This window comes from Heterodontus francisci, chromosome 34, assembly GCF_036365525.1.
Source record: "Heterodontus francisci isolate sHetFra1 chromosome 34, sHetFra1.hap1, whole genome shotgun sequence".
In the NCBI taxonomy this organism is placed as follows: Eukaryota; Metazoa; Chordata; class Chondrichthyes; order Heterodontiformes; family Heterodontidae; genus Heterodontus; species Heterodontus francisci.
Genome location: NC_090404.1, coordinates 44,090,666 through 44,117,925, shown reverse-complemented (window position 1 = coordinate 44,117,925; position 27,260 = coordinate 44,090,666). Strand labels below are relative to the sequence as shown.

The 27,260-nt window shown below is 48.1% G+C and overlaps 2 protein-coding genes across 8 annotated transcripts in view; one reads left to right on the top strand and one right to left on the bottom strand.

Annotated features, from left to right (window-relative positions):
- LOC137349430 (zinc finger protein 154-like) overlaps positions 1-5,330 on the bottom strand; it is a 32,128-nt gene extending 26,798 nt beyond the window's left edge. Inside the window, exons 1-3 of one of the 6 annotated variants that reach the window (XM_068014946.1) lie at positions 5,287-5,330; positions 4,475-4,522; positions 2,972-3,090 (exon numbers count right to left, since the gene is read on the bottom strand). The gene's annotated coding sequence lies outside the window, so the exon portion shown is untranslated. The other 5 variants (XM_068014947.1, XM_068014944.1, XM_068014945.1 and 2 more) reach the window with 5 other exon arrangements.
- Positions 5,331-5,522: 192 nt separating this feature from the next.
- On the top strand, positions 5,523-14,016 carry LOC137349425 (uncharacterized). Of its 2 annotated transcripts, XM_068014934.1 has the most exons (3): positions 5,523-5,799; positions 7,059-7,183; positions 11,671-14,016. In XM_068014934.1, the coding sequence occupies exon 3, from the start codon at positions 11,877-11,879 to the stop codon at positions 13,086-13,088; it is 1,212 nt and encodes a 403-aa protein (XP_067871035.1). In that variant the 5' UTR covers positions 5,523-5,799; positions 7,059-7,183; positions 11,671-11,876; the 3' UTR covers positions 13,089-14,016. The 2 variants fall into 2 exon arrangements, with proteins under 2 accessions (XP_067871035.1, XP_067871036.1); XM_068014935.1 differs by lacking the exon at positions 7,059-7,183.
- Positions 14,017-27,260: the final 13,244 nt, after the last annotated feature.

Genomic DNA, 27,260 nt, shown 5'->3' with positions numbered 1-27,260 from the left:
TAATGCTCGGGTTTACAGGGCTCAGGGGTGGATTAATGCTCGGGTTTACAGGGCTCAGGGGTGGATTAATGCTCGGATTTACAGGGCCCAGGGGTGGATTAATGCTCGGGTTTACAGGGCTCAGGGGTGGATTAATGCTCGGGTTTACAGGGCTCAGGGGTGGATTAATGCTCGGATTTACAGGGCCCAGGGGTGGATTAATGCTCGGGTTTACAGGGCCCAGGGGTGGATTAATGTTCGGGTTTACAGGGCCCAGGGGTGGATTAATGCTCAGGTTTACAGGGCCCAGGGGTGGATTAATGTTCGGGTTTACAGGGCCCAGGGGTGGATTAATGTTCGGGTTTGCAGGGCCCAGGGGTGGATTAATGCTCGGGTTTGCAGGGCCCAGGCGTGGATTAATACTCGTGTTTACAGGGCCCGGGGTGGATTAATACTCGGGTTTACAGGGCTTCGGAGTGGATTAATACTCGGGTTTACAGGGCCCGGGGTGGATTAATGCTCAGGTTTACAGGGCCCAGGGGTGGATTAATGTTCGCGTTTACAGGGCCCAGGGGTGGATTAATGCTTGGGTTTACAGGGCCCAGGGGTGGATTAATGCTCGGGTTTACAGGGCCCAGGGGTGGATTAATACTCGTGTTTACAGGGCCCAGGGGTGGATTAATACTCGTGTTTACAGGGCCCAGGGGTGGATTAATACTCTGGTTTACAGGGCTTCGGAGTGGATTAATACTCGGGTTTACAGGGCCCAGGGGTGGATTAATACTCGGGTTTACAGGGCCCAGGGGTGGAATAATGCTCGGGTTTACAGAGCCCAGGGGTGGATTAATACTCTGGTTTACAGGGCTTCGGAGTGGATTAATACTCGGGTTTACAGGGCCCAGGGGTGGAATAATGCTCGGGTTTACAGGGCCCAGGGGTGGATTAATACTCGTGTTTACAGGGCCCAGGGGTGGATTAATACTCTGGTTTACAGGGCTTCGGAGTGGATTAATACTCGGGTTTACAGGGCCCAGGGGTGGAATAATGCTCGGGTTTACAGAGCCCAGGGGTGGATTAATGCTCGGGTTTACAGGGCCCAGGTGTGGATTAATGCTCGGGTTTACAGGGCCCAGGTGTGGATTAATGCTCGGGTTTACAAGGCCCAGGGGTGGATTAATGCTCTGGGTTTACAGGGCCCAGGGGTGGATTAATGCTCGGGTTTACAGGGCCCAGGTGTGGATTAATGCTCGGGTTTACAAGGCCCAGGGGTGGATTAATGCTCTGGGTTTACAGGGCCCAGGGGTGGATTAATGCTTGGGTTTACAAGGCCCAGTGGTGGATTAATGCTCGGGTTTACAAGGCCCAGTGGTGGATTAATGCTCGGGTTTACAAGGCCCAGGGGTGGATTAATGCTCTGGGTTTACAGGGCCCAGGGGTGGATTAATGCTCGGGTTTACAGGGCCCAGGAGTGGATTAATGCTCGGGTTTACAGGGCCCAGGAGTGGATTAATGCTCTGGGTTTACAGGGCCCAGGGGTGGATTAATGCTCAGGTTTACAGGGCCCAGGGGTGGATTAATGCTCGGGTTTACAGGGCCCAGGAGTGGATTAATGCTCTGGGTTTACAGGGCCCAGGGGTGGATTAATGCTCGGGTTTACAGGGCCCAGGGGTGGATTAATGCTCGGGTTTACAGGGCCCAGGAGTGGATTAATGCTCGGGTTTACAGGGCCCAGGAGTGGATTAATGCTCGGGTTTACAGGGCCCAGGGGTGGATTAATGCTCGGGTTTACCGGGCCCAGGGGTGGATTAATGCTCATGTTTACAGGGCCCAGGGGTGGATTAACGCTGCCATTTACAGTGCCTGAGGTGGCTTCATGAAATGTCTGGCTCCAACCTTTCTACAATTACCACTAGTACTAGCTTTTCCAACCAGTAGAAATAGTTTCTCACTATCCTATCAGTTCCAATTAATATTTCGAAAAAAAATTGTTGAAAGCACCCCTTAATCTTCTAAATTCCAGGGAACACAACCATCGTGATGTGATGCATTTTCACACAAGGCATCGAGAGAGGCGATATATAAAGGGTGTGCAGGGATAGAGGAACCCTGGGGTTCATGTACATAGATCTTTGAAGGTGGCAGGACATATTGAGTGAGTAATTAGTACAGCATATTGCACTTTGGGCTTCATAAATAGAGATATTGAGCACAAAATCTGAGAAGTTAGGCTGAACCTTTACAGTGCTCTGGTTGGGCCATAACCAGTGTATTGCACTCAGTTCTGGTCACCACACTTTCGGAAGGATGTGAAGGTCCTTGAGAGGGTGCAGAGATTTATCAGAATGGTTCCTGAGATGAGAGAATTTAACTACAAGGATGGGTTGGAGGAGCCGGTGTTGTTCTCCTTGGAGCAAAGGAGATTGAGGGGAGATCTGATAGAGGTGTTGAAAATGATGACAGGTTTAGACAAGGTAGACAAAGAAAAGCTGTTCCCATTAGTTGACGGTACAAGGACTAGGGCACACAGATTAAGATTTTGGGTAAGAGATACAGGAGGGATGTGAGGAAGTAATATTTTTACACAGTGAGTGGTAATGTCCTGGAACTCACTGCCTATGAGGGTGGTGGAAGTGGAGATGATCAATGATTTCAAGAGGAAATTGGAAATAAACCTGTAGGACCACAGGGAGAGTAGATCAATGTGATTAACTGGATTGCTCTACAGAGAGCTGGCATGGACTCAATGGGCCGAATGGCCTCTTTCAATGCCGCAGTGACTATGACTCATTTGTCCCCTCGTAATTTAACCCTTGGAGTCCAGGTATCATTCAGGTAAATCTACACTGCACTCCCTCCAAGGCCATTATATCCTTCCTAAGGTGTGGTGCCCAGGACTGAACACAATACTCCAGGTGTGGTCTAACCAGGGCTTTGTGTATCTCAGTGCTTTTCCAGTCACACTGATACCTGAAATCTTTTCCCACAGACAAACCTTTTTGCTTCCAGGGTCAAAGGCCAATGATATTCAGGTCCTGATGAACCGAGTGACTCTGTCAGACCTTGATGTGATGTTTGGTTTGAGTTTCCCCATCTGCAAGTCCTTCTAAGTGCCTATAAAAGAAGTTTATGAAAGCCATCACTGTCAGTCCAAGATTGAAATTCACAACAGTCGCCCCTCCAGCTTCCTGTGCCAGGATGGTCATGCACGCCCCCTGCTGCACATTGCCCCCAAGAATGCTGGGAGTCGTTAACCCAGGCTCCATCGCTCCACTTTATAGTTTTTGTTATCGCATATTACTGGATTGATCAACACCACACGGATTTCACCAGTAAGCGTGGGCCCTTCCGCGACTGCTGGGCACCGAAAGGACTGGAATGTATCGCCACCACGAGGAATTACATTTTATTTTCATTTAGTTAAGTTTCCTTTGTAGTTTTTATTACCGGTGCAACTCCCTCTAAGTTGCTGATGCAACAAAAAGGACCTATACAGGTCAGGGACTGGCTTTCACATCCAAAACCCACCCCCATTGGCACTTAATTGGTTCGTCTGTGTTTCTCGACTCAGTTCTGTGAGCAACACCAGCAATAAAACTAAACCAAAATACTGTGGATGCTGGAATTCGTAAATAAAAGAAAATACTGGAAATACATAGAAACAAAGAAAATAGGAGCAGGAGTACGAATAGGAGTAGGCCATTCAGCCCTTCGGTCCTGCTCCGCCATTCAAAAAAGATCAAGGCTGATCATCTAATTCAGTACCATGTTCCCATTTTCACCCCATATCCCTTGATCCCTTTGGCATTAAGAAATACATCTACCTCCTCCTTGAATATATTTAATGACTTGGGCTCCACTGCCTTCTGCAGGAGAGAATTCTACAGGTTCATCACCCTCTGAGTGAAGACATTTCTCCTCATCTCGGTTCTATATGGCGTACCCCGTATCCTGAGACTGTGACCCCTGGTTCTGGACTCCCCAGCCATCGGGAACATCCTCCCTGCGTCTGACCTGTCTAGTCCTGTTAGAATTTTATAGGTTTCTATGAGATCCCCTCTCATTCTTTGAAACTCTCGTGAATATAGGCCTAGTCGATCCAATCCCTCCTCACGTCAATCCTGCCATCCCAGGAATCAGCTTCGTAAATCTTCTTTGCACTCCCTACATACAAGAATATCTTTCCTCAGATAAGAAGACCAAAACTGCACACAATACTCCAGATGTGGTCTCACTAACTGCAGTAAGACATCCTTGCTCCTGTACTCAAATCCTCTTGCAATGAAGGCAAACATACCATTTGTCTTCCGAACTGCTTGCTGCATCTGAATCCTTGCTTTCAGCAACTGGTTTACAAGGACACCCAGGTCTCGTTGCACCTCCCACTTTCCCAATCTATCACCAGTCAGATAATCTGCCTTTCTGTTTTTACAACCAAAGTGGATAACCTCACATTTATCCACGTTATACTGCATCTGTCATGCATTTGCCCACTCACCCAAATTGTCCAAATCACACTGGAGCCTCACAGCAGGTCAGGTAGCATCTGTGGAGAGAGAAAGAGTTAACGTTTCAGATGCATTGAGCTGCTGGAGGAGCCTGCAGCCTGGAACACGGAGTGGGAGAAGGAGGAAGAATGAGGAGAGACAATATAGTCCAACACTCACAGCAACCTACAATCCACCTCCATTACCGGGACAGGGAGACAGAGTTTAGAAACATTCAGCAACACGACTCCAGTAAAAGATCCCAGGAGGAAAAGGGGGAGCAGTGTGTGTACCTGCCCTGATATCCCCCTCCCCAGGCCTGTCAGTCAAACCCCCCACTCCTCCCAGTCCACAGCTCAGCCTAGCAGCTTCCTGCACCTTGATCCAGCCCTGCCCAGGTGTGGCCCAGTCCAAGGGGAGTCTTTGTGGAACCAGGGAGTGGGGGGGGGGGGGGGGGGACCTCCTGCCCTGTGCTGTGTCCCAAATGGTTCCTCCCTCCCCCAGGCCCCTTTATAACTGAGCTCAGTTTCCTTTAAAGTTTTCTCCTTTGATGTTACACTTTATTAATCTTTAATTCCTCCAAAAGAGCTAGAAATCTGGCGGCCGTTAACCCCGGGCCTGTCACTGGGAGAAGCCCCGCTCGGTGCAAACGCGGGAGCTTCTTATCGGGGGTGTTGAAGCTGCACCGGACGTTTTTGAAGCCTCTCCGCCCTCCCGCCGGCTCCTTCCCGCCGCCGTTTCCCGGCTGCAGTGCGAGTCACAAACTTCTCTCCACCTTCATCACACAAGCTGCGCATGCTCCAAAAACTAATAGGCACTGCACCTGCGCACTTGAATCTCCCACCAGCGGCCTCTGACCTGACAGCCCGCAATGTCCGGCTGATTGATGGCAGCCCCCGCCCAATAGCAAGAAGGGGCGGGACTAGATGACAGCAGGCAGTGCCACCTGCCTGGGTGATTGACGTCAGCCTGCTCTCTCGCTCCGATTGGATGGAGGACCCTCCGCCCTTTCAGAGCTCCAATTCCACCCCCGCTCGTCCTATTGGTCTACCGCAACCGTCAATCACTCGGGTGGGCGGTGTGAGCTCAGCATGCGCGGCCGGCAAGGCCTGAGGCAGAGAACGCTGTTCCAGCAGGTGAGAGGGAGGCCTGGGGCTGGCAGGCTGCAGATACACCGAGTGCGGAGGCAGGAGACAATGTCAACAGCGAGATCACAACAAGGCATTTCAATAGTAAAAACGTGGGCCTGATTAGAATCCAGAAAGTGGATTTACACATGGAGGGCCCAGTCTTTCTCAAGCAAGAAGATGCAACCCAGGCAATGGTGAAAGAGGAGGTAATTCAGACATGAAAAGGCTTTAAAATTGATAAAGGGGATGTATTACATAGGATATCTGTACTTAAAGTGAATAAGGGACCAGGGACCAGATGAGATGCATCCAAGGATACTGAGGGAAGTGAGGGGGAAGTCGCAGAGGCACTGGTCATAATTTTTCAGTCTCCCTTAGACTCGGGGGTGGTGCCTTTGGACTGGAGAATTGCAAACGTCTTTGTTCGAAAAAGAGTGTAAAGGTAAGCCCAGCAACTACAGGCCAGTCAGTTTAACGTCGGTGGTTGGAAAAATTTTAGAAAAAATAGTTAGGGACAAAAACAATCATCACATGGACAAATGTGAGTTAATTTGTGGAAATGTGGAAAATTGCTCGGACTCCTAGCCCCGACCCAGAAAAAACAATGAAAACAAGTTTTAGAGAAAACAAGACTAAACTCCCGGCTGCATGATCTGCGAGGTCATGTCAGCAGTAAAATGTTCCATTTGGTTTGTTGGATAAGAAAGCTCAGCAGACAAAAATGACTCATTCACTAACTATTGCAAGTTCGTGATCTCCAGACTGGGTGTGCTAACGCTTTAGAAACAGTGATAACAGGATGCAGCTTGTAGCTAATCTAACCACACTAACTCTCAAGGAGTAGACGGAACTCATGACAGATATGGGGATGTGAGCAAAGAATAGGGGCGGCGCAGTGGTTAGCACCGCAGCCTCACAGCTCCAGCGACCCGGGTTCAATTCTGGGTACTGCCTGTGTGGAGTTTGCAAGTTCTCCCTGTGTCTGCGTGGGTTTTCTCCGGGTGCTCCGGTTTCCTCCCACAAGCTAAAAGACTTGCAGGTTGGTAGGTAAATTGGCCATTATAAATTGCCCCTAGTATAGGTAGGTGGTAGGGAAATATAGGGACAGGAGGGGATGTGGTAGGAATATGGGATTAGTGTAGGATTAGTATAAATGGGTGGTTGATGGTCGGCACAGACTTGGTGGGCCGAAGGGCCTGATTCAGTGCTGTATCTCTAAAAAAAAAAATAATCTGCTGAACCTTCTGCTTCTGTAAATTGCTTATGCAACCACACTAAATTTAGAATAACAAGTGACGCATGCTCTGAAATGTATAAATGCTACCTCGCATTGTTTAAACTTAACTCACTTGTGACACTGTCAGTGGGACGTGTGGTCCTGCACAGTAGAATCAACTGAGTTCAGCTTGCAAGCAATAAAGAGTAATTGATTTCGAATGATGTCGAGACTTCTTTACCTATACAGGTCTGAACCGATTCTTGCATTTGGTGCTGCGAGCAGGGTCCCGATATATGGTTGACCCGCCACGGGGAGACTGAGTTAGTGGTGAACCATCAGTTACGATCGATCATAACAGACGGGCCCACAAGGTAAGGCTTTAACCTTGGTCTTTTATTGACTGACTGTAATTCTGGTTCATCCCTCATCTTCTTGCAAGGTCGGCCATTGACGGGACCCTGTCAGATATAGGTGAGAAGTAGAGAGGCAACGTTCCTCTCAGGGCTATCAGAGGGCGGGTTCGAGTCCCCCCTATAGTTGGTTCGAGTCCAACTTTTTAAGGGTTCGAGTCCCTTTCTGTGTTAAGTTTGTTTTAGTTTCCAAAGGGAGGGTTCGAGTCCCCCCAATAGTTGGTAAGACGTCTAAAATGGGACAACACTTAGATACTATGGATTGTTCGAGTCCAATCCAAATGATATGTAATGCGAATCCTACAATGGTAACAGAGTTAAGAAAATTCAGTGCGGGATTAACTAGTAAACTGGGACCGAGTAATTGGCCAATCGGCAGTATCTGGGATCTTGATCAGATCCAATACGCAGAACAAGAGATCTGGAAGAGAAATAAGGAAAAAAAAAATATATTCAAATGTGGAAGGAGATGGCCATTAAGAGGATCGAGGAGAGTAAACTTAGGAGCTGGCAGGATAATGCGATAAAGAAAGGGATCGATGTATGTGATGAAAATGGACAGCCGAAGGGGTGGGAGACTCTGTGCCTTTTGTGCAAACAAAGGGATGCGGTTAACAAGGAGCGAAAGGAAAGTCGACAGAAGGAAAAGAGTGATCCTGATCCTCTGACATTTAAACCATTGCGACAAACTATGTCCTTGGCCAAGGCACCTCGGTTTCAGTCTCGGGTACAGAAAGGGAATCAGATGATGGCCAGTGGAATTGGGATATGTGGGGTGTGGCCCCCTCAAGAACACAGCCTGTATCCGGTAGACCCGCGGCGCCTCCAGAAGCCCCTCCGTTCCCCACTCCGACTGCCCCACCCCCACCCTATCCAGAACCCGGCCCTGTGGAGGGTTCTACGACGGACCCCTCATTGAGACCGTCCCCTACCCTAACCCTTGGACCTCCACTACAGCCGCCCACCCCCCGACACAGCCCGCGTTCATCCACTGACCCAATCGCTTCCCGGACGAGACTGAGAACCAAAAACGAACCTAAACCCTCTTCGGAACCATCCAAGTTACTCCCCTGTTCCCACCGACAGGCTGAATGTTCCCACTTTTCCCTGACCCTCAATATTGGTCCGTCGACCTCCCTCCCCAGGAAGTCCCTTTTGAGCCCTTACTTATCTCCCCTCATGTTACCCTTTGCTACGATGCCAGTGGATGTGATCCCTTTTATGAGGACCGCTTTAAGCCTCGAGGGAAATCCACAATTGGTCACCCTCCTCGCAATTGTACGGGGTCCTGCGGGACAGTTTTATGCTGCTTTAATTCCTAATGACATCTGGTCCCAACCCCCAGGAGTTGCCCCTCACATTACCTTGACTGTCAATGCAACCCATCATGCAAGGGAATTAGGGGCCCTCGCCTATGATCTCCTCAACCAATCAGATCCGCATGACTTGGCGGAGCAAACTTTCTCCCGGGGTACTATTAGATATTTGCCTGATCATCCGTCCATTCTGGGGACTATTGCCCAATCATCGGGCACGTGCCAATGTTTCCCTGGGGGAGGTTCATGAAGGCGTTTGGGCCACATCGAAGTTTGACATGGGCCTCACTAAGGTTCCTCCAGTCTGCATTAAGGTTTTGCCCAATGCCAGATTCCCCTCTATTGCCCAATACCCGTTAAAACCTGAAGCGGAGAGAGGCATCCAGGCAATTATTGACTCCTTTTTAACCCAAGGGATCCTTGTTCCCTGCCAATCTGCGTGTAACACTCCTATCTTCCCTGTTCCTAAGCCTGGCCGACCAGATTATCGACTGGTACAGGACCTTCGGGCCATCAATAAGATCGTTAAGCCTCTCCATGCTGTAGTTCCCAACCCGGCTGCTATCTTCAGTTCGATTCCGGCTGATGCTACAATTTTCACCCTTATCGACGTTCAGGATGCCCTTTTCTCCGTTCCCATCCATTCCGACTCACAGTTTCTTTTTGCTTTCACCTATCGCGGTCACCAGTATACGTGGACCCGGTTGCCCCAGGGTTTTGTCCACTCTCTAACTATTTTTTCCCAGATTCTCCACTCCCAGCTCACTGATCTGATCCTCCCCAGCCGTTCTACGATCGTCCAATACATAGATGACTTGCTCCTTGCAAGCCCCAATGAGCGGGATATTGAAGGGGACACAGCCGTGTTACTTAACTATTTACACCAGCTCGGATACATTGTGCCCCCTTTGAAAGTCCAGAAGGGCCAGAAACAGGTCAAATTTGTGGGACCTATGATTTCTGCCACTGAGCGATCACTCACGACTGAGCGCATTGCCCCTATTCTTAACCTTGCACCCCCTCAGACCCCTATACAGATGAGGTCCTTTTTGGGTCTCATCAACTATTGCCGTCTATGGTTACCTAATGTCACCTTACTTACCAAGTCCTTGACGCCTTACAGTTCAGCCAAATCCCCGCAACAATATGTTCTCTCCCCGGAAGCCCTGGATTCTTTCCTCCTGATTAAAAGGCTTCTTACTTCGGCCCCGGCTTTGGGGAGGCCCCTATATGATCGGCCCTTTCGCCTCTATGTTAAATGTCCTCTTCCAGGTCGCCACCGGCGTTCTCACTCGGACCCATGGTACTGCGCATCGGCCCGTGGCATATTACTCCACCAAACGTGATCCTGTTGCGCTCGGGTTACCACCTTGCACACAGATCCTCCCTGCGGTACACGTACTTGTCCAGGCCTCCTCCAGTCTCACATTACAGCAACCGGTCCATATTTATACCACGCACTCAGTGGTGGCCTTACTCACAAGCCAACAGACCCAGCACCTCACTACTGCCCGGCAAAGTCGCTATGAGATATCGCTACTGCAGAATCCTTTTATATCCTTTCACTATTGTTCAGCCATCAACCCAGCCCTCTTTCTTGAAGATCCTCCGTCCACTCTGCCCAATCCCCCGCATGATTGTATCGAATTAAACCACCACCTCACGGTCTCCCGTTCCGACCTCTCCGACCAGCCCTTTCTGAACGCCGAGCTGACCCTATACGTTGACGGCAGTTCCTCATTGACACCCGACGGCCAACGCTCTGCTGGATACGCCATTGTGGACGATCACCAAGTCCTGGAAGCAGCTACCTTCCTGGAATCGACTTCAGCTCAGAAAGCTGAACTCTTTGCCCTGACCCGTGCATGTATCCTGGCCCAGGACAAGGTTGCAAACCTCTATATTGACTCCCAATTCGCTTTCGGGGTCGCCCATGATTTTGCCCAACTTTGGTTCCAGCGCGGATTTTTAACATCTGCCGGCGCGCCCGTTAGCAATGGGGTCTACGTTGCGAATCCTTTACAGGCTATCCAGTTGCCCCGACAATTGGCGATTATTAAATGCCCTGCTCACGTTCCCCTTGATTCTGATGTCACTCGGGGTAACGATAGAGCTGATTTGGCATCCAAACATGCTAGCACCTTATGTGCTTTGGTAGTCCCTCAAATGAAAAATAGGAAAGAACCTGATTCAGTGATTCCCACTTCTGATACCGAGGCTTTACCTAGCATTGAGGTTGTTTCTAAATATCAGAGGGACACCTCTGACTCAGAAAAACAGGTTTGGCAGTCCTCGGGTTGTACCTTTGACAACAAATCCAACCTTTGGACTTCCCCTGCAGGGCAGGCCTGTCTGCCCGATGCGCTTTTACCATTGTTCTTGGACTCTGTCCACACATGTACACATCTCGGCAAGGAGGGAATGGTAAAATTGTTATTGCAATCCTGGTGGAGCCCGAATTTCTCTTCAAGCGCTGAAAGAGTGGCCGCAAGGTGTACAACTTGTCAGAAATACAACATTAACCAGAGCGCAAAATGTAAGAAGGGCTCCACACCCTTGCCAGATGGACCTTTTTCAACTGTTCAGATTGATTTTATTGAATTATCCCGTGTACATATTTACAAATATTGTCTTGTTTTAATCGATGTTTTTACGAGGTGGATAGAAGCTTACCCCACAGTAGATAATACTGCTGAAACGGTGGTGAAAATATTGATGAAGGATGTCATTCCAAGGTTCGGCATACCTCACACTATAAGTTCAGATAATGGTCCACATTTTGTGGGACAAATAAACGTTGCATTGTGTTCGGCATTAAAAATTAGACAACAATTCCACTGTCCACGGCAGCCACAAGCTACTGGAGTAGTGGAAAGAGCTAACCAAACATTGAAAACCAAACGAGCAAAATTGGCAATCGAAACTGGACTAAATTGGCTTCAGGTCTTACCAATCGCCCTGTTTCATATGAGGCTCACTCCTCAAACAGCTCATGGACTCTCGGCGGCCGAAATATTATATGACCGACCAATGAGGACTCCATGGACCACTGACCTTGTGGGAACTCTAGATCTTCATGTAATGAGTGACCAGATGTTATCTTACATGATGGCACTAACCTCTTCTCTCAAGGCTCTCCATTCGCAGGTTAGAGCGGTCCAGGAAGAAAAATGCCAAGGGACAGATGAATCACCAGCCGACTGGTCGAGCGATCTGAAACCCGGCGATTTCATCCTGATTAAAGAGTGGAACAAGCGGAAGCTCGGCACCCGGTGGAGAGGACCGTACCATATCATCCTGACAACCCCTACAGCTGTCAAGCTAAAAGGACAACCAAAATGGGTTCACAAGACCCATTGCAAAAAAGTCTCTTCAGCTTTGGACTCTTAGTTGCGATAACCTACATTGTCACGGTCACCCAGGTCAAAGGATTGAAGGATAATCTTTTCTACCAGGTCCATACTAAATTGTATGGAAATCAGACTGTATGTTACCCCTTGGCTAGATCGGTTGAGGCCCTATTTGTGGCCACTCCTAGTTGGAACCCTCTCCAACTATACACTGCCGAGACATCAGGTCAACCCTGTGAGGGACAGGAGGGCAGATACAAGAGGAGTGTGCAGGGAAGATGCGTAGAATTAATAGATCCCACTCATCCCAATTGTAGGGGGGTGCAGGGGACAGGGGGGACTAGCTGTTCAAAGAGGGAGGATTTTCCCCTGTGTTTTACGGGACAGGGGTGGGGATGTGCCTATGCCCTCGTCCCGAAGAACGCCACTTGTGTACAGAGACAGTGTGCTCGCCAGCAATGCCAAATACACCAAGGCCGGTTTTCATGTACATGTGATAAGGAAAGATGTTTTAACGCCACGGCAGGCAGGCAATTCATTTGCGGCCATTGTAATGGAACCCATGTGAGCTCAGACTCATGGTCATATCCATTCGATTCGCACCAAATGAACGGGTCAAATGGAAGATCCACCGACCCCCGCAACTGGTGGTACGTCCAGTTCACACAGACCAATAACAAAAATATTACATGTTACCGAGCCAAGAGGGGATTCATGTTTCTCCTCAACGGCACTTACACAACGGCAACACCAACTCTCCCGATTCGTTTTGCAGTCGGGGCAATAGGACCACTCACCGTCCCATGCCCCCAAGAGACTCACACTCGCAGGAGAAAAGTGGCCCGGGCTATCGGTTCAGACTTCTGTGCCGATTGGAAGGATCCAATTACCCTGGGATCGTCACTAGGCTACGGATTCCTTAGTGCTCTCTCGCTGGGAGGGTCGGCGGGGGTCGTAGCTGCTAAGAATAGGAATTATCTCATTTGCGGCCTTACTATCCTGGGAAATAGCACTAGAAGGGGTCTGGAAGCCATCAATCGAGAACTGTCCGAATTGCGACTATACACCCAACAGACCCGTTATGCTACAGACTACCTCCTGGCCCAGCAAGGGGGAGTGTGTACGATCGTGGGGGACAAATGTATTACCAATGTACGGGATGAGTCGCTCAACATCACCGAGGCCATTAACGCCATTTAAGACCAGCTTGATGATTTCAGGCAGGGCCCTAAAGTAGTAGAGGATTGGCTGAACTGGCTGTTTGGCAGTGGCTGGGGAACCTGGATTATGCATTCTTTGGTAATAGTCGTGGTTATTCTCCTTTTTTGCGCCTTCCTAAGCATCATTAAGTGCCTCCTGACCCGATATTGTGGGGAAATGACTACCATGACCCAGCTCCCCGTACGTTATCGTCCCGCCGCTTCGGAGCCTCCCAGAAGCACCTCTGCTACCGACGAGGTGGAAATCAGGGAGGTTACCCGACTGGCAGGTATTGATGTTGAAGGACTTAATGATCACGACTACTTTAAGCCCCCTACCTCTCCCCTCCGCATACGATGATGTTTTGTTATCATGATATGATAAAAGGAGGGAATGTGGAAAATTGCTCGGACTCCTAGCCCCGACCCAGAAAAAACAATGAAAACAAGTTTTAGAGAAAACAAGACTAAACTCCCGGCTACATGATCTGCGAGGTCATGTCAGCAGTAAAATGTTCCATTTGGTTTGTTCGGATATGAAAGCTCAGCAGACAAAAATGACTCATTCACTAACTATTGCAAGTTCGTGATCTCCAGATTGGGTGTGCTAACGCTTTAGAAACAGTGATAACAGGGTTCAGCTTGTAGCTAATCTTGCCACACTAACTGTCTCAAGGAGTAGACGGAACTCATGACAGTTATGGGGATGTGAGCAAAGAATAATCTGCTGAACCTTCTGCTTCTGAAAATTGCTTATGCAACCACACTAAATTTAGAATAACAAGTGACGTATGCTCTGAAATGTATAAATGCTACCTTGCATTGTTTAAACTTAACTCACTTGTGACACTGTCAGTGGGGCGTGTGGTCCTGCGCAGGAGAATCAACTGAGTTCAGCTTGCAAGCAATAAAGAGTAATTGATTTCGAATGGTGTCGAGACTTCTTTACCTATACAGGTCTGAACCGATTCTTGCAAATTAAGGAAAGCCATCATTGATTTCTTAAAGGAAAATCATTTTTAACTAACTTACTGGAGTTTTTTGAGGAGGTAACAGAGAGGGTTGTTGAGGGCAATGCTGTTGATGTGGTCTACGTGGACTTTCAAAAGGTGTTTGATACAGTGCCACACAATAAACATGTGAGCAAACTTGTAGCTCGTGAAATAAAAGGGACAGTAGCAACATAGATACGAAATTAGTTGAATGACGGGAAACAAAGAGGAGTGGTTAATGGATGTTTTTCAGGCTGGAGAATGGTTTGTAGTGGAGTTCCCCAGGTGTCAGTGTTGGGACCCTTGCTTTTCCTGATATATATTGATGACCTAAACCTTTGTGTACAGGGCACAATTTAAAAGTTTGCAGAGGATAGTGTAGAACTTCAAAAGGACATAGACAAGTTTGTGGAATGGGCAGAGAGGTGGCAGATGAAGTTCAATACAGAGAAATGTGAAGTGATTCATTTTGGTAGGAAGACCATGGAAACACAATCTAGAATAAAGGGTACAATTCTAAAGTGGTGCAGCAGCAGAGGGACCTAGGTTCATATGTGCATATGTCATTGAAGGTGGCAGGACAGGTTGAGAGAGCAGTTAATAAAGCGTACAGTATCCTGGGCTTTATTAATACAGGCTTCGAGTAAAAGAACAAGTAGTAAAAACAAGAAATGCTGGAAATATTCAGCAGGTCTGGCAGCATCTGTGGAGAGAGACCAATTGGGCATTTTCAAGTTGGCAGGCTGGGACGAGGGGAGCCGCAAGGATCAGTTCTGGGGCCTCAGCTGTTTATACTCTATATTAATGATTTAGACGAAGAGACAGAGAGCAATGTATCTAGGTTTGCTGATGATACAAAGCTAGGTGGGAATGTAAGTTGTGGAGGAGGACACAGAGAGGCTGCCAAAGAGATATATTCTGGTTAAGTGAGTGGGCAACAAGGTGGCAGATGGAGTATCATGTGGGGAAGTGTGAGGTTATTCACTTCAGTCATAAGAATAGAAAAGCAGAATATTTTTAAAAGCTGTGTAAATGTTGTTCCAACCAGGTGAGAAAGGTGTCCAGGGGTCCCTTTTAGTCTTCACCTAGTCTTGTTGAAACAGGGTTTAATTTTAAACACAGTGTTTTGAGCTCCCCTTTTTATGAATCCTTGTTCACAGTTTCCAATTATAAGGCAAAGAAATGAGCTCAAACAGGTTTACTTTGATTGATTTAAAGCAGAAAAAGGAAATTTATTAGACCTTAAACTTACTCTCTACGACAGTTCACACCTACGGATGTACGGCGTGCTCACGCTAGCAATGCACACGTGATATAAACATGCAAAATAGGGATAGAAAAGACAGAAGAGAAGATAAGTAGAACAGTTTGAGGTAAGGTCTTGTTACGGTTTCTCAAGTTCGCTGTAGTCCTTCATTGAAGATATGGTCTGATGTTGCGTTGGGGCCCAATAGCCTTCTAAAAACATATTCACGTAGGAAACCTTTTTCTCTTTCTGGGTTTATGGATCTTCAATGGTTTCAGTTCCCTGAGAGATGAACAGGCAGGAGACAGGAGAGGCGATCTTCTCAGTCCATGAGCACACTGTGTTCTGCTTGGCAATTCCTTTGGGAGTTTAAAATTCAAAAAGCTCCCAGGGTGCTCAGCAGGTACACATATACGGAACAGTCTCTTCAACATCCTTGGTTGGAATTTCAAGTCCAAAAGCTCCAGCCAAAACTGGTTTGACCATTTCTGTGGATTAGAAAATCAACTGCTCGATTCCCATTGTGTCAACGTCTGTTACCATGGCAATGGCTTTCCAGTCAGGGCTTGCAATTTTAAGTTTTAATGTTCATGTGGCAAAATTAATGCGTGCCTCAGTCTTGGCAGTGGGGTTTACCTTACATTGTCCTGAACACAAAAAGCAGGACAAGTCCAACCTCGCCAACTACCATCCAATCAGTCTACTCTCAATCATCAGTAAAGTGATGGAAGATGTCATCGCCACTGTTATCAAGCAACACTTGATTAGCAATAACCTGCTCAGTTTGGGTTCCGCCAGGGCCACTCAGCTCCAACCATTGACAAAACAGCTGAACTCAAGGTGAGGTGAGAGTGACTGCCCTTGACATCAAGGCAGCATTTGACTGACTATGGTATCAAGGAATCCCAGCAAAACTGGAATCAATAGGAATCAGGAGGAAAACTCTCCGCTGGTTAGCGCAAAGGAAGATGGTTGTGGTTGTTGGAGGTCAATCGTCTCAGCTCCAGGACATCACTGCAGGAGTTCCTCAGGGTAGTGTCCTAGGCACAACCATCTTCAGCTGCTTCATTAATGACCTTCCTTCAATCATAAGGTCAGAAGTAGGGATGTTCGCTGATGATTGCACAATGTTCAGCACCATTCGTGACTCCTCAGATACTGAAGCAGTCCGTGTAGAAATGCAGCAAGACCTGCACAACATTCAGGCTTGTGCTGATAAGTGGCAAGTAACATTCGTGCCACAGAAGTGCCAGGCAATGACTATCTGCAACAAGAGAGAATCTAACCATCTCCCCTTGACATTCAATGGCATTACGATTGCTGAATCCCCCACTATCAACATCCTAGGGGCTACCATTGACCAGAAACTGAACTAGACCAGCCATATAAATACCGTGGTTACAAGAGCAGGTCAGAGGCCAGGAATCCTGCGGCATGTAACTCACCTCCTGACTCCCCAAAGCCTGTCCACCATCTAAAAGTCACAAGTCAGGAGTGTGATGGAATATTCTCCACTTGCCTGAATGGGTGCAGCTCCAACAACACTCAAGAAGTTCGACACCATCCAAGACAAAGCAGCCCGCTTGATTGGCACCCCATCTACAAACATTCACTTCTTCCACCACCGATGCACGGTGGCAGCAGTGTGTACCATCTACAAGATGCATTACAGCAATGCACCAAGGCTCGTTAGCACCTTCCAAACCTGCGACCTCTACCACCTAGAAGGACATCACCTGCAAGTTCCAATCCAAGCCACACACCATCCTGACTTGGAACTATATCGTCATTCCTTCACTGTCACTGGGTCAAAATCCTTGAACTCCCCTCCCAACAACACCGTGGGTGTACCCACCCCACATGGACTGCAGCGGTTCAAGAAGGCAGCTCACCACCACCTTCTCAAGGGCAATTAGGGATGGGCAATAAATGCTGGCCTGGCCAGCGATGACCACATCCCAGGAACTAATTTAAAAAAAAAATCCAGTGCCTTCAGTTGTTTTTTGATATCACGCAGAGTAAATTGAATTAGTTGAAGTCTGGCATCTGTGATGCTGGGGACTTCAGGAGGAGGCTGAGATGGATCATCAACTCGGCACTTCTGGCTGAACATTGTTGCAAAGGCTTCAGCCCTATCTTTTGCAGTGATGTGCTGGGCTCCCCCATCATTGAGGGGGGATATATGTGGAGCCACTTCTTCCAGTTAGTTGTTTAATTGTCCACCACCATTCATGACTGGATGTGGCAGGACTGCAGAGCTTAGATCTGATTGTTGGTTATGGGATTGCTCAGCCTTGTCTCGCTTGCTGCTTATGCTGTTTGGCACATACGTAGTCCTGGATTGTAGCTTCACCAGGTTGACAGCTCATTTTGAGGTTAATTTCTCACTCATTTTTATGTTTTGTTTAGTTTCTCCAGGATGTTGCCTACGCTGGAGCATTTCAGCTATGAAGAGAGACTGAAAAGGCTAGGGTTGTTGTCCTTAGAGTAGAGAAGACTGAGGGGGGACATGATTGAGGTATACAAAATTATGAGGGGCATTGATAGGTTAGATAGGAAGAAACTTTTTTCCCCTCAGCAGAGGGTTCAATACCTGGGGGCATAGATTTAAGGTAAGGGGCAGGAGGTTTAGAAGGGATTTGAAGGGAAAAAAATTCACTCCGAGGGTGGTTGGAATCTGGAACACACTACCTGAAGGGGTGGTAGAGGCAGGAACCCTCATAACACTTGAGAAGTAATTAGATGAGCACTTAAAAAGCCATAGCATACAAGGCTACAGGCCAAGTGCTGGAAAACGGTATTAGAATAGTTAGGTGGTTGATGGCCGGCACAGACACGATGGGCCGAAGGGCCTGTTTCTGTGCTGTATAACTCAATAACAAGTCCACAATATCCAATTGATGCCAATAAATTTTAATGTTTCCAATTAGAAAAAGCAGCTTAACATCAATTGTTTTAATAGAATACAGCACGTATTATTGTGATCAGTTTGCAAGTCAGTGATCTCCCCAGGCAGCCAACGAAATAAAGCAAAATCAAATTGATGGTGAGCAGGATTTCAAACAGCAAACAGAAACCTCACTGAATTTCAAACACAATACCCTAACTACTGGGCCATCACAACTCAACAGGTAATGTGCCATCTCTCTGTTTAGATTGGCTCCTGGCTCTGCACTGGCTGTGTCTGCAGCCCTCCGGCTTTATTAAAAAGGAACAGAACATGCTGGAAATCCTCTGCAGCAAGAGAAACAGAGTTTCACCTGTGACCTTTCATCAAAGTCAGGGTTGTATTAACCCGCTTCCCGCTCACCTGCTGCAACCGCGCTCTCTGTCACAGCCCGGATGATTGACGGTTGCTGCGAACCAGTAGGAGCAGAGGGGGCGGGTCTGGAGGACCGAGCGAGCGGTGGGTCCTCCAAGCAATCGGAACGGGTGAGGGGCCGCCCCCTCTTGCTATTGGGACCAAGTTTCCGTCAATCATCCCTGTCAGGTCAGAGGTCGCTGGCGGGAGTGCGCAGGTGCTTGGCGGCGCAGTGTTTGGAGCATGCGTAGAGCGGGTTCTTGACTGAACGGAGGCGGAAGTGTTGGATCCGCAGCGGGTGAGAAATCACCGAGTGCCGGAGAGGAAAGGAGCCGGCTGGCGGGCTTCAGAAACACCCGGTGTAGGCCTCAACACCCCCAATAAGAAGATCCAGGTCCCGTGTTTTCACCGTGCGGGGTGGCAGTTACCACAGCTTCTCCCAGATTTCCAGCTCTTTTGGAGGAATTAAAGATGAATAAAGTGTAACATCAAAGGAGAAAACTTTAAAGGAAACTGAGCTCAGTTATAAAGGGGCCTGGGGGAGGGGAGGACCCATTTGGGACACAGCACAGGGCAGGAGGTCCCCCCTCCCCGGTTCCACAAAGACTCCCCTTGGACTGGGCCACACCTGGGCAGGGCTGGCTCAAGGTGCAGGAAGCTGCTAGGCTGAGCTGTGGACTGGGAGGAGTGGGGGGTTTGACTGACAGGCCTGGGGAGGTGGATATCAGGGCAGGTACACACACTGCTCCCCCTTTTCCTCCTGGGAACTTTTACTGGAGTCGTGTTGCTGAGTGTTTCTAAACTCTTGTCTTCAAGCAAGGTAGTTTCCAGTGGTGATGAGGTTGCTAAGTGGAAAGGAGTATTGTTTAAGTAACAGGTATGTCTGAAGACGCTTTTTATCCATTTTACATGTACAGACCGAGCCAGACCAGTGCATATTACCAATCCCCAGTTGCCCATTAAGGTGGTAATGGTGGGCTTTCTTCTTGAACCACTACAGTCTGTGTGGGGAAGGAGTTACAGGATTTTCACCCAGTGATGATGAAGGAATGGTGATAAATGTCCAAGTTATCATCAACATGTATTGATATAGCGTCTTTAATGTAATAAAATGTTCCAAGACGTTTCACAGGAGTGTTAAAAAGCAACATTTGACAGTGAACCAGATAAGGAGATATTAGGACAGATCAGCAAAAGTTTGATCAGAGAGGCGGATTTCAAGAAGTGTCTAAAGCACGGAAGGTGAAGTAGAGAGTTGGAGAGGTTTAGTGAGGGATTTCCAAAGCTTATGGCCTTGGCAGCTGAAGGCACGGCTACTAGCGGTAGAGCAATGAAAATCGGGGATGTTCAAGATGCCAGAGTTAGTTGAGCCCTGATCTCTCAGAGGGTTGTAGAGCTGGAGGAGATTATAATGATAGTGAGGGGTGAGAGCATGGAGGGATTTTATAACAAATATGAGGATTTTAAAGTTGAGGTGCTGCTTAACTGGGAGTCTGTGAAGGTCAGTGAGCACAGTGGTGATGTGTGAACAGGACTGCACAGTGGTGATGTGTGAACGGGACTTGGTTTGAGTAATGTCACAGGCAGCAGAGATTTGGATCATCTCGAGCTTACGGAGGGTAGAATGTAGGAGGCCACCCAGGAATGTATTAGAATAGTCAAGTTGAGAGGTAACAAATACATGGATGTAAGTTTCAGAGGCAGATGAGCTGCGACGGTGGCGAAGTCTGGTGATGTTACTGAGGTGGAAATAGGTGGTCTGAGTGATGGTGCTGATATGCAGGCGGAAGCTTATCTTGGGGTCAAAAATGACACCAAGGTTACAAATGGTCTGGTTTAGCCTCACACAGTTGCCAGGGAGAGAAATGGAGTTTGTAGCAGGAACTGAAGATAATGGCTTCAGACTTCCCAATATTTAAATAGTCATTTCTATTCAGCCAGTACTGGATGTCAGACAAGTCAGGATGGTTTGTGCCTTGGTGGGGAACTTGGAGGTGATGGTGTTCACACACACCTTCTACCCTGGTCCTTCTAGTTGATGGAAGTTGAGGGTCTGTCAAACTCTGATTGAGTTGTTGATATATAAAATCCCTCTCCTTTGTTCTCTATGTGTGTGTCTCTCTCTCCTCCCAAAAAGGCAGAGTCTCATGTAGGCTCAGACTGGGTGGCAGATTCCCTTCCCTGAAGGACATTAATGAACCAGTTGGGGTTGTAAGTCAATGCATGGTCACTTTTTCCTCTTACCGGCCCCATAAATTACCAGATTCATTCAGCTCCATTTCCCAACCTGCCTTTGTGTTTTTGTGGGTTCTCTCACAGACTCTTTTTTTCTGTTTTAAATCAATTTCACAGGGTTTTAGAAGGGGAGGAATTGCAGTCGTGAAATGCAAAGCAAATGTCAGATCAGGATCTGAAGGAGTCGCCCAATTTATCGTAACCCGAATAATCACCGGATTTTGAACGTGAGAGGAAAAAACAACGATCACAGTGGGGAGAAACTGTACACGTGAGTGTGGATGAGGTTTCAGCCAATCATCTGGCCTGTCGAAACACAAGTACAGTCACACTGGGAAGAAACCATGTAAATATGGGGACTGTGGAAAGGGATTGAATTATCGAGTTGAGCTGGAAACTCATCCACACAGTCACACTCTGGAGTTCACCTGCTCTGAGTGTGGGAAGGGATTCACTACTTTATCCAACCTTCTGGCTCACCAGCGAGTTCACAAGTAACTCGGTGAGAGCCAGAAACTGGCTTTGAAGAAAATTTCCACTGTCAGTTCACTGACAGTTCCATCTTTTTTTTCAAAACTGGCCGATGACAAAGCTGCCCAAAGGTCTTTTTACCTGTTTTAAGTCGTCTTTATTTTTATAGTCCTTCACCTTGGTGGATATGAACTTCAACAGTGGGTGGAACTGCATACTCCTTCACAACTTCAGTGTATCAGTCTTCTGTAAATGGCCAAAAAGGAGGTGTGTGTAAACACAGACCAATTCCCAATGTTTGTTTTTGCCTTCATGGGATATCTTAGCAGAGACCACCTGAGAACTGACACAGCTCATTTGACATGGTTTAAAATTAATGATGCAGGATCAGTAACTGGCAAGTCGCTGGTCTGCAGCAAAAACATTGGTCTGTCAATAGGAATTTGAACCTTGCTTCCATTTACACAGCAGTGTGTGTCTGAAATAATTTCTGAAAACTCTGCACAAACTGGTTACTGAATGTGAATATCCTGCAGTGAACATGAACTGTATAAACTTAATATGTCCTGTGCTTTGCAGCAACTGAAGTGATCTGGAATTTCCACTTATTGGTTTTCTCAGGTGTTTGGCTGAATTCCATTCATTGTTCATCTCCATTTTCACTGTCTACTGCCCCAGTCACACTGTAAACCTGGAGTCAGTGTGAAGCTGTCTTTTACACCATAGTGATGTAGGGCAAGGAGTATAACTCTGGCCATCTTTCTTCAATGTGTGGTTTAGCATTGCTTAAGGTTATCTGGAAAAGACTGTCCTGCACCACAAGTGCTGTGTATTGGTTACAGTGAAACTATCCTGTGAACTCTCTGTAGTCACTATAAATGGTCACTGGGTTTCTGAGGCTTATGTCACAATACTCTGTTGTCAGGCAAACCCCCAACCTGCCAAGACTGAAGCACACATTATTTCATGAACAAAACCTTACAATTGCAAGCCCTGACTGGAAGGATATTTGCATAGTACCAGACAATGTTGAAATAATGGGGACTCAGTAGTTGCTTCCTCAATACACAGAAGTGGTCAGGCCAGTTTTAGTCACATGACTAACTGGCTGCTGCAGTGTTTTAAACTGAGAGTTTTAAATTGGAGAAAACAGTATTTGAACTGAGACAAATCCATGTGCTGATGGAGTGAAGATCTCTCCTGGAACTGACACAAGAATTACAGCTTCTCCTGCCTGCCTGCTTCCGTCACTTTCCCATGGAAGAGATTGTGCATATAGAGAGGGTGGTGTCACGTCTCTGTGCCCTGCTCAAGGATGACCTGCAGCCCATGACTCCGGTGGACATCCCATGCCTTTGTTCCTCATAGTGGCAGCGGTTCTCAAGCCTGAAGCCTCTGCAGCCTTTTAGGGGCCTACCAGAGATCTTTGTGGGGTCACACAGACAGCAGTGCACCGCTGCATCAGGGAGGTCACCAATGCCCTTCACTGGAGGGCCAGTGAGTATGTCCGCTTCAGGACGGACCCCCACAGCCAGGCCCAGAGGGCCATTGGTTCTGACACCATTGCCGGAGAACCATAGGTTGTAATGTTCATAAACTGCACTCATGTGGCCAACAGGCCTCCCACCAGGCTACCACCTGCAGACATCACCATTAAAGGAGCCCTCTCAATCTAGGTGAAGCTGGTCTGTGAACACCGCAGATGCTCGCAGCAAATGTGTGACCGCTTCTCTGGCAGTTGCCATGACACCTGGGTCTTGCGCCAGTCCCGGCTGACACTGCTGTTCACTGAACTGGCTCAGATGAAGGGGTGGCTTCTTGGAGATAAGGGCTATCCTTTGCAGGCATGGCTCCTGACACCAGTGAGAGACTCCACCACTGCTGCAGAGGCAAGATACAACGCCAGCCACTGAGCTACATGAGCCACCATTGAGCAGGAGATTGGCAGCTGAAAGAGTGCCTCCAGTGCCTGTATGGACAGGGTGATACCCTGTACTATGGGCCGCAAGGCCAGCTTTTTTTTGCTGCTCTGCACAGCTACGCATTCAGTAGGGGCCAGGCCTGGGATGATGAGGACCGATGTTAACAGGATTCCTCCTCAGACTACAAGGACACTGAGGACCGACAGCTTGAAACATGCATAGGAGGGCAGATGGCACCCAGGCTGTGCACGCAGGGCTAGCAGTGAGCTAGGGACGTACGGAAGTGGCTTATCAGACAAAGTGTCTCTGCTCCATAGGAACCGACATGAGCTCTGCAAGCCACACATCACCCTCGCTCACCTGCTGTGTACCAGTCCACATCTGCAGCATCCCCGTGTAAACCATTCGAAGTAGCAGCTGACTGAGCCAATGTCCATGTCACTGCATCCATGGAGACGCTCATGAGTACTGGTGGCGTGGCAATGATGTTATTGCATACGTTGGCTCCCCTGAAGGGCCAATGGTGCAAAGGGATGTGACATTTGTGCTACATGCTGGCACACATCATTCACACAGAAAAGGACACACATGTTGCTGAGAAACATGTAGTGAAAAACGTATTTACATTGCTGTGACACCCGTGCATTCCCATTTGTGTCAGTGTGCTCTCTGTAAACCTCTAATATCCTTTTATGGTCTATTTCAGTCTCACGTCCTGGAATGTGCCAATTTACGATTATTCACCCAGGTGCAGCACGCCTACAAGAAGGAATGTTACACTTGAGTGGGAGAAGAGGGTCACAACTTCACAGCACACTGGCACACAGCAGGGTAAGTATGTGGCAGCAAAGCGGAAAGTGCTGGGGAAACTCAGCAGGTCAGGCAGCATCTGTGGAGAGAGAAGCAGAGTTAACTTTGGACAAGTTAACTCTGCTTCTCTCTCCACAGATGCTGCCTGACCTGCTGGATTTCTGCAGCATTTTCTGCTTTGCTTCCAGATTGACAGCAGCCCCATTATTCAGATGTCAGATCAGCATTTCTTTGACAGCTGTCAGGAAGCAGGTGCTGGAGTGCTTAAAATAGGGCCCCAGCACCTGCTGCACAACTGTCAAAGGGTTCCTCACTGCGCCGAATGTCCTGCCTGTCCCCACATAATATCGGGGGGAGGCTCGGCGGTGAAGATAATGAGCCACCATGCGTAATATTGCGGGGGCTCTGTGGTGGCCGCTAAATGCGGGTGCCGCACTGAGTTCAAAGGGTGCCACCGCGGACGGCAGCACCCAATAAAATTCAGCCCAGTGTGTCTAAAATTAAACCCTGTTACAATAAGACCAGGTGAAGACAGTAACAGACCCCCTAGATACCTTTGCCACCTGGTTGTAACACTGTACATGTATGAACATGTATATACAGAGTGCTGTCTTTCTCCAAGCCAACACAATAGTTATGATTTTCAGCTCACCTCGCTGTTAAATGCAGCTGTCACCAGACCAATTGACGCAGTAGAACAGGAGTCAGAAGTGTTCATCACTGTTGGGATATGCAGCCGTTCATTGGACCTACTGCATTGTCACAGGGCCATTACCAAACTTTTGAGCCTGATCTGGAGATGATGCAACAGAACCTCAAACTTGTCACTGTCGAGGTTGTCATTGGCTGTCCCTCGATTCGAGGATGACGTCTACTCAAAGTTTCTGCCATGGGTCTTCAGGTCACTGAACAGGCCGATTCTCGACCTGCAGATCTTTGGGCACATTGGGCAGGACGTCCCACCAGGTAGTGGGACCCGGAGTGCAGGATTTGCTTCCTAGAGGTACAACACTAGTCTCATTGCTTTTCCTCTGTCACTCACAAGATCTGGTACAATTTTTACGTTGCATAATATTTGGACCATTTGAAAAGGAAAATCACATTTTTCATTAGTTTTCATTATTATAATGAGATCTGCACTGCAAACAAGATTAGATTATTTTATTTATTTATTTATTTCGAGATACAGCACTGAAACAGGCCCTTCGGCCCACCGAGTCTGTGCCGACCAACAACCACCCATTTATACTAACCCTACAGTAATCCTATATTCCCTACCACCTACCAACACTAGGGGCCATTTACAACAGCCAATTTACCTATCACCTGCAAGTCTTTGGCTGTGGGAGGAAACCGAAGCACCCGACGAAAACCCACGGGGTCACAGGGAGAACTTGCAAACTCAACACAGGCAGTACCCAGAATCGAACCCGGGTCCCTGGAGCTGTGAGGCTGCGGTGCTGGCCACTGTGCATCTTCCTACCAAAATGAATCACTTTGCATTTCTCTGCATTGAACTTCATCTGCCACCTGTCTGCCCATTCCACCAACTTGTCCATGTCCTTTTGGAGTTTGACACTAACCAATTTAGTTTAGAATCTTTATAATTTGACTAATTATTTTAAATTATAAAATCTACCATGAGTCATGATATTTAAAAACATGCATTCTATCTATAGAGACACCACATTTGCTAAAGTTAATAAGGTTATTTTCCACTTTTGTGCTTGGAGGTAAATAATTGTGCAAAAGGAAATTGGATCAGGAGTATCACATGCTCCTAACAGAATGTATGTGATATTCCTGTCCATTTAAGTTAATGAACAGTAAATTGGACAGGCTGTATAACTGGTATACAATCCTCCATACCTGGTTTGACTTTCTGCTTCATTCAGGTGATTATGTCACAGCACAACATAAGAAAAATGACCCTGCTTATGTTCAAGTTTCTGGATTGTCAATGTCTCATAAATGTTTACTTTTTATTATTTTATATACCTACTAATTTGTGCACATCACTTACCAAGGTACCAGAACGTGCCATCTGGTATGCTTGCATATAAGCGCCCGCGGGAGATGGCTCGGAGAGCATCTGCAGCGCACTGTCGGCAATGCTGCATGCCTTTATTTAAACCACTGCAAAAAAAAAAAACCCTTAACAAATGTAATCACCTCTAAGTCTGCCAAATGATGCTTCACCTCCCGAAGGACGTGGATGAGCTTTCCGGACGTCGATGGTGGGCACTGAGGAAATGGCTTATTACCTGCACCAGCTTCCCCCCCCCACCTCCCCCCCACCCCCCGTCCCCTTCCCTGCTCCACGCTCTCAGCTCACCCCCTCACAACCCCGTCCCAGCCCGCCCCCCCCCCCCCGCACCATCTTCACCCCGCACCCCCTTCCCCTGCACCCCCCCCACTACCCCTCCCCCTTGCATCCCCTCCTCCCACCTGCACCATCCTACACCTGTATAGGGGCCCCAACAACCCCACTGCCTTGTGGGCGTCTCGGGAGAGACCAAGGCTAAGGGAGTAAACCCTAACAGATAATCCGGAGCGGAACCCCGTAGGCGGTCATGTGTAACCTTTGGCATGTTTCCGGCAGTTCCTGCAGCCATACTGGTGCTAAACGTCGTGCCCTGCACTCCTTTGGACCCCACCAGAAAGGCTGAGAGGTGGGTTTTGACGACTGGGCAACTCTCAACCTCCATAAATTTGCCCAGGCATGCGCCATGGAGAGGTCGCTCCATAGTTGCCTCACAGCGACTAAAACAACACGGAAGGCAGCAGTTACGGGTTAAAAGTCCAGCTAAATTGGCGTAGACACTGGGCGCCACGGGTTGCCTTTGTCGGTGGGAGAGGTCATTGCACCTCACTGGACAGCTACCGCCCGCCTCAAACCGGGCAGCCCCTGGTCAATAAGTTTTTGTCCCGCCACAGTCTGCCTGCTTCAATGGGTGCTTGGAGCTCAGGGTCATTGCCCGAAAGGTGGACTGATACACCACACCAAACAACATGAAAAAAGGAAAGAAGGTACCAGCCCTTCGCTTTGCAAGCTGGAATGTCAGAACTGTGTGTCCTGGCCTGTCAGAAGACCTTACACAAATCAACGATTCTCGGAAGACCGCCATCATTAACAACGAGCTCAGTAGATTCAATGTGGACATTGCAGCACTTCAGGAGACTCGCCTCCCCGCGA

What these genes read in the sequence shown, in the direction of transcription:
- LOC137349425 (XM_068014935.1), top strand. Translation starts at nt 11,877, where the DNA reads ATGGGTTCACAAGACCCATTGCAAAAAAGTCTCTTCAGCTTTGGACTC.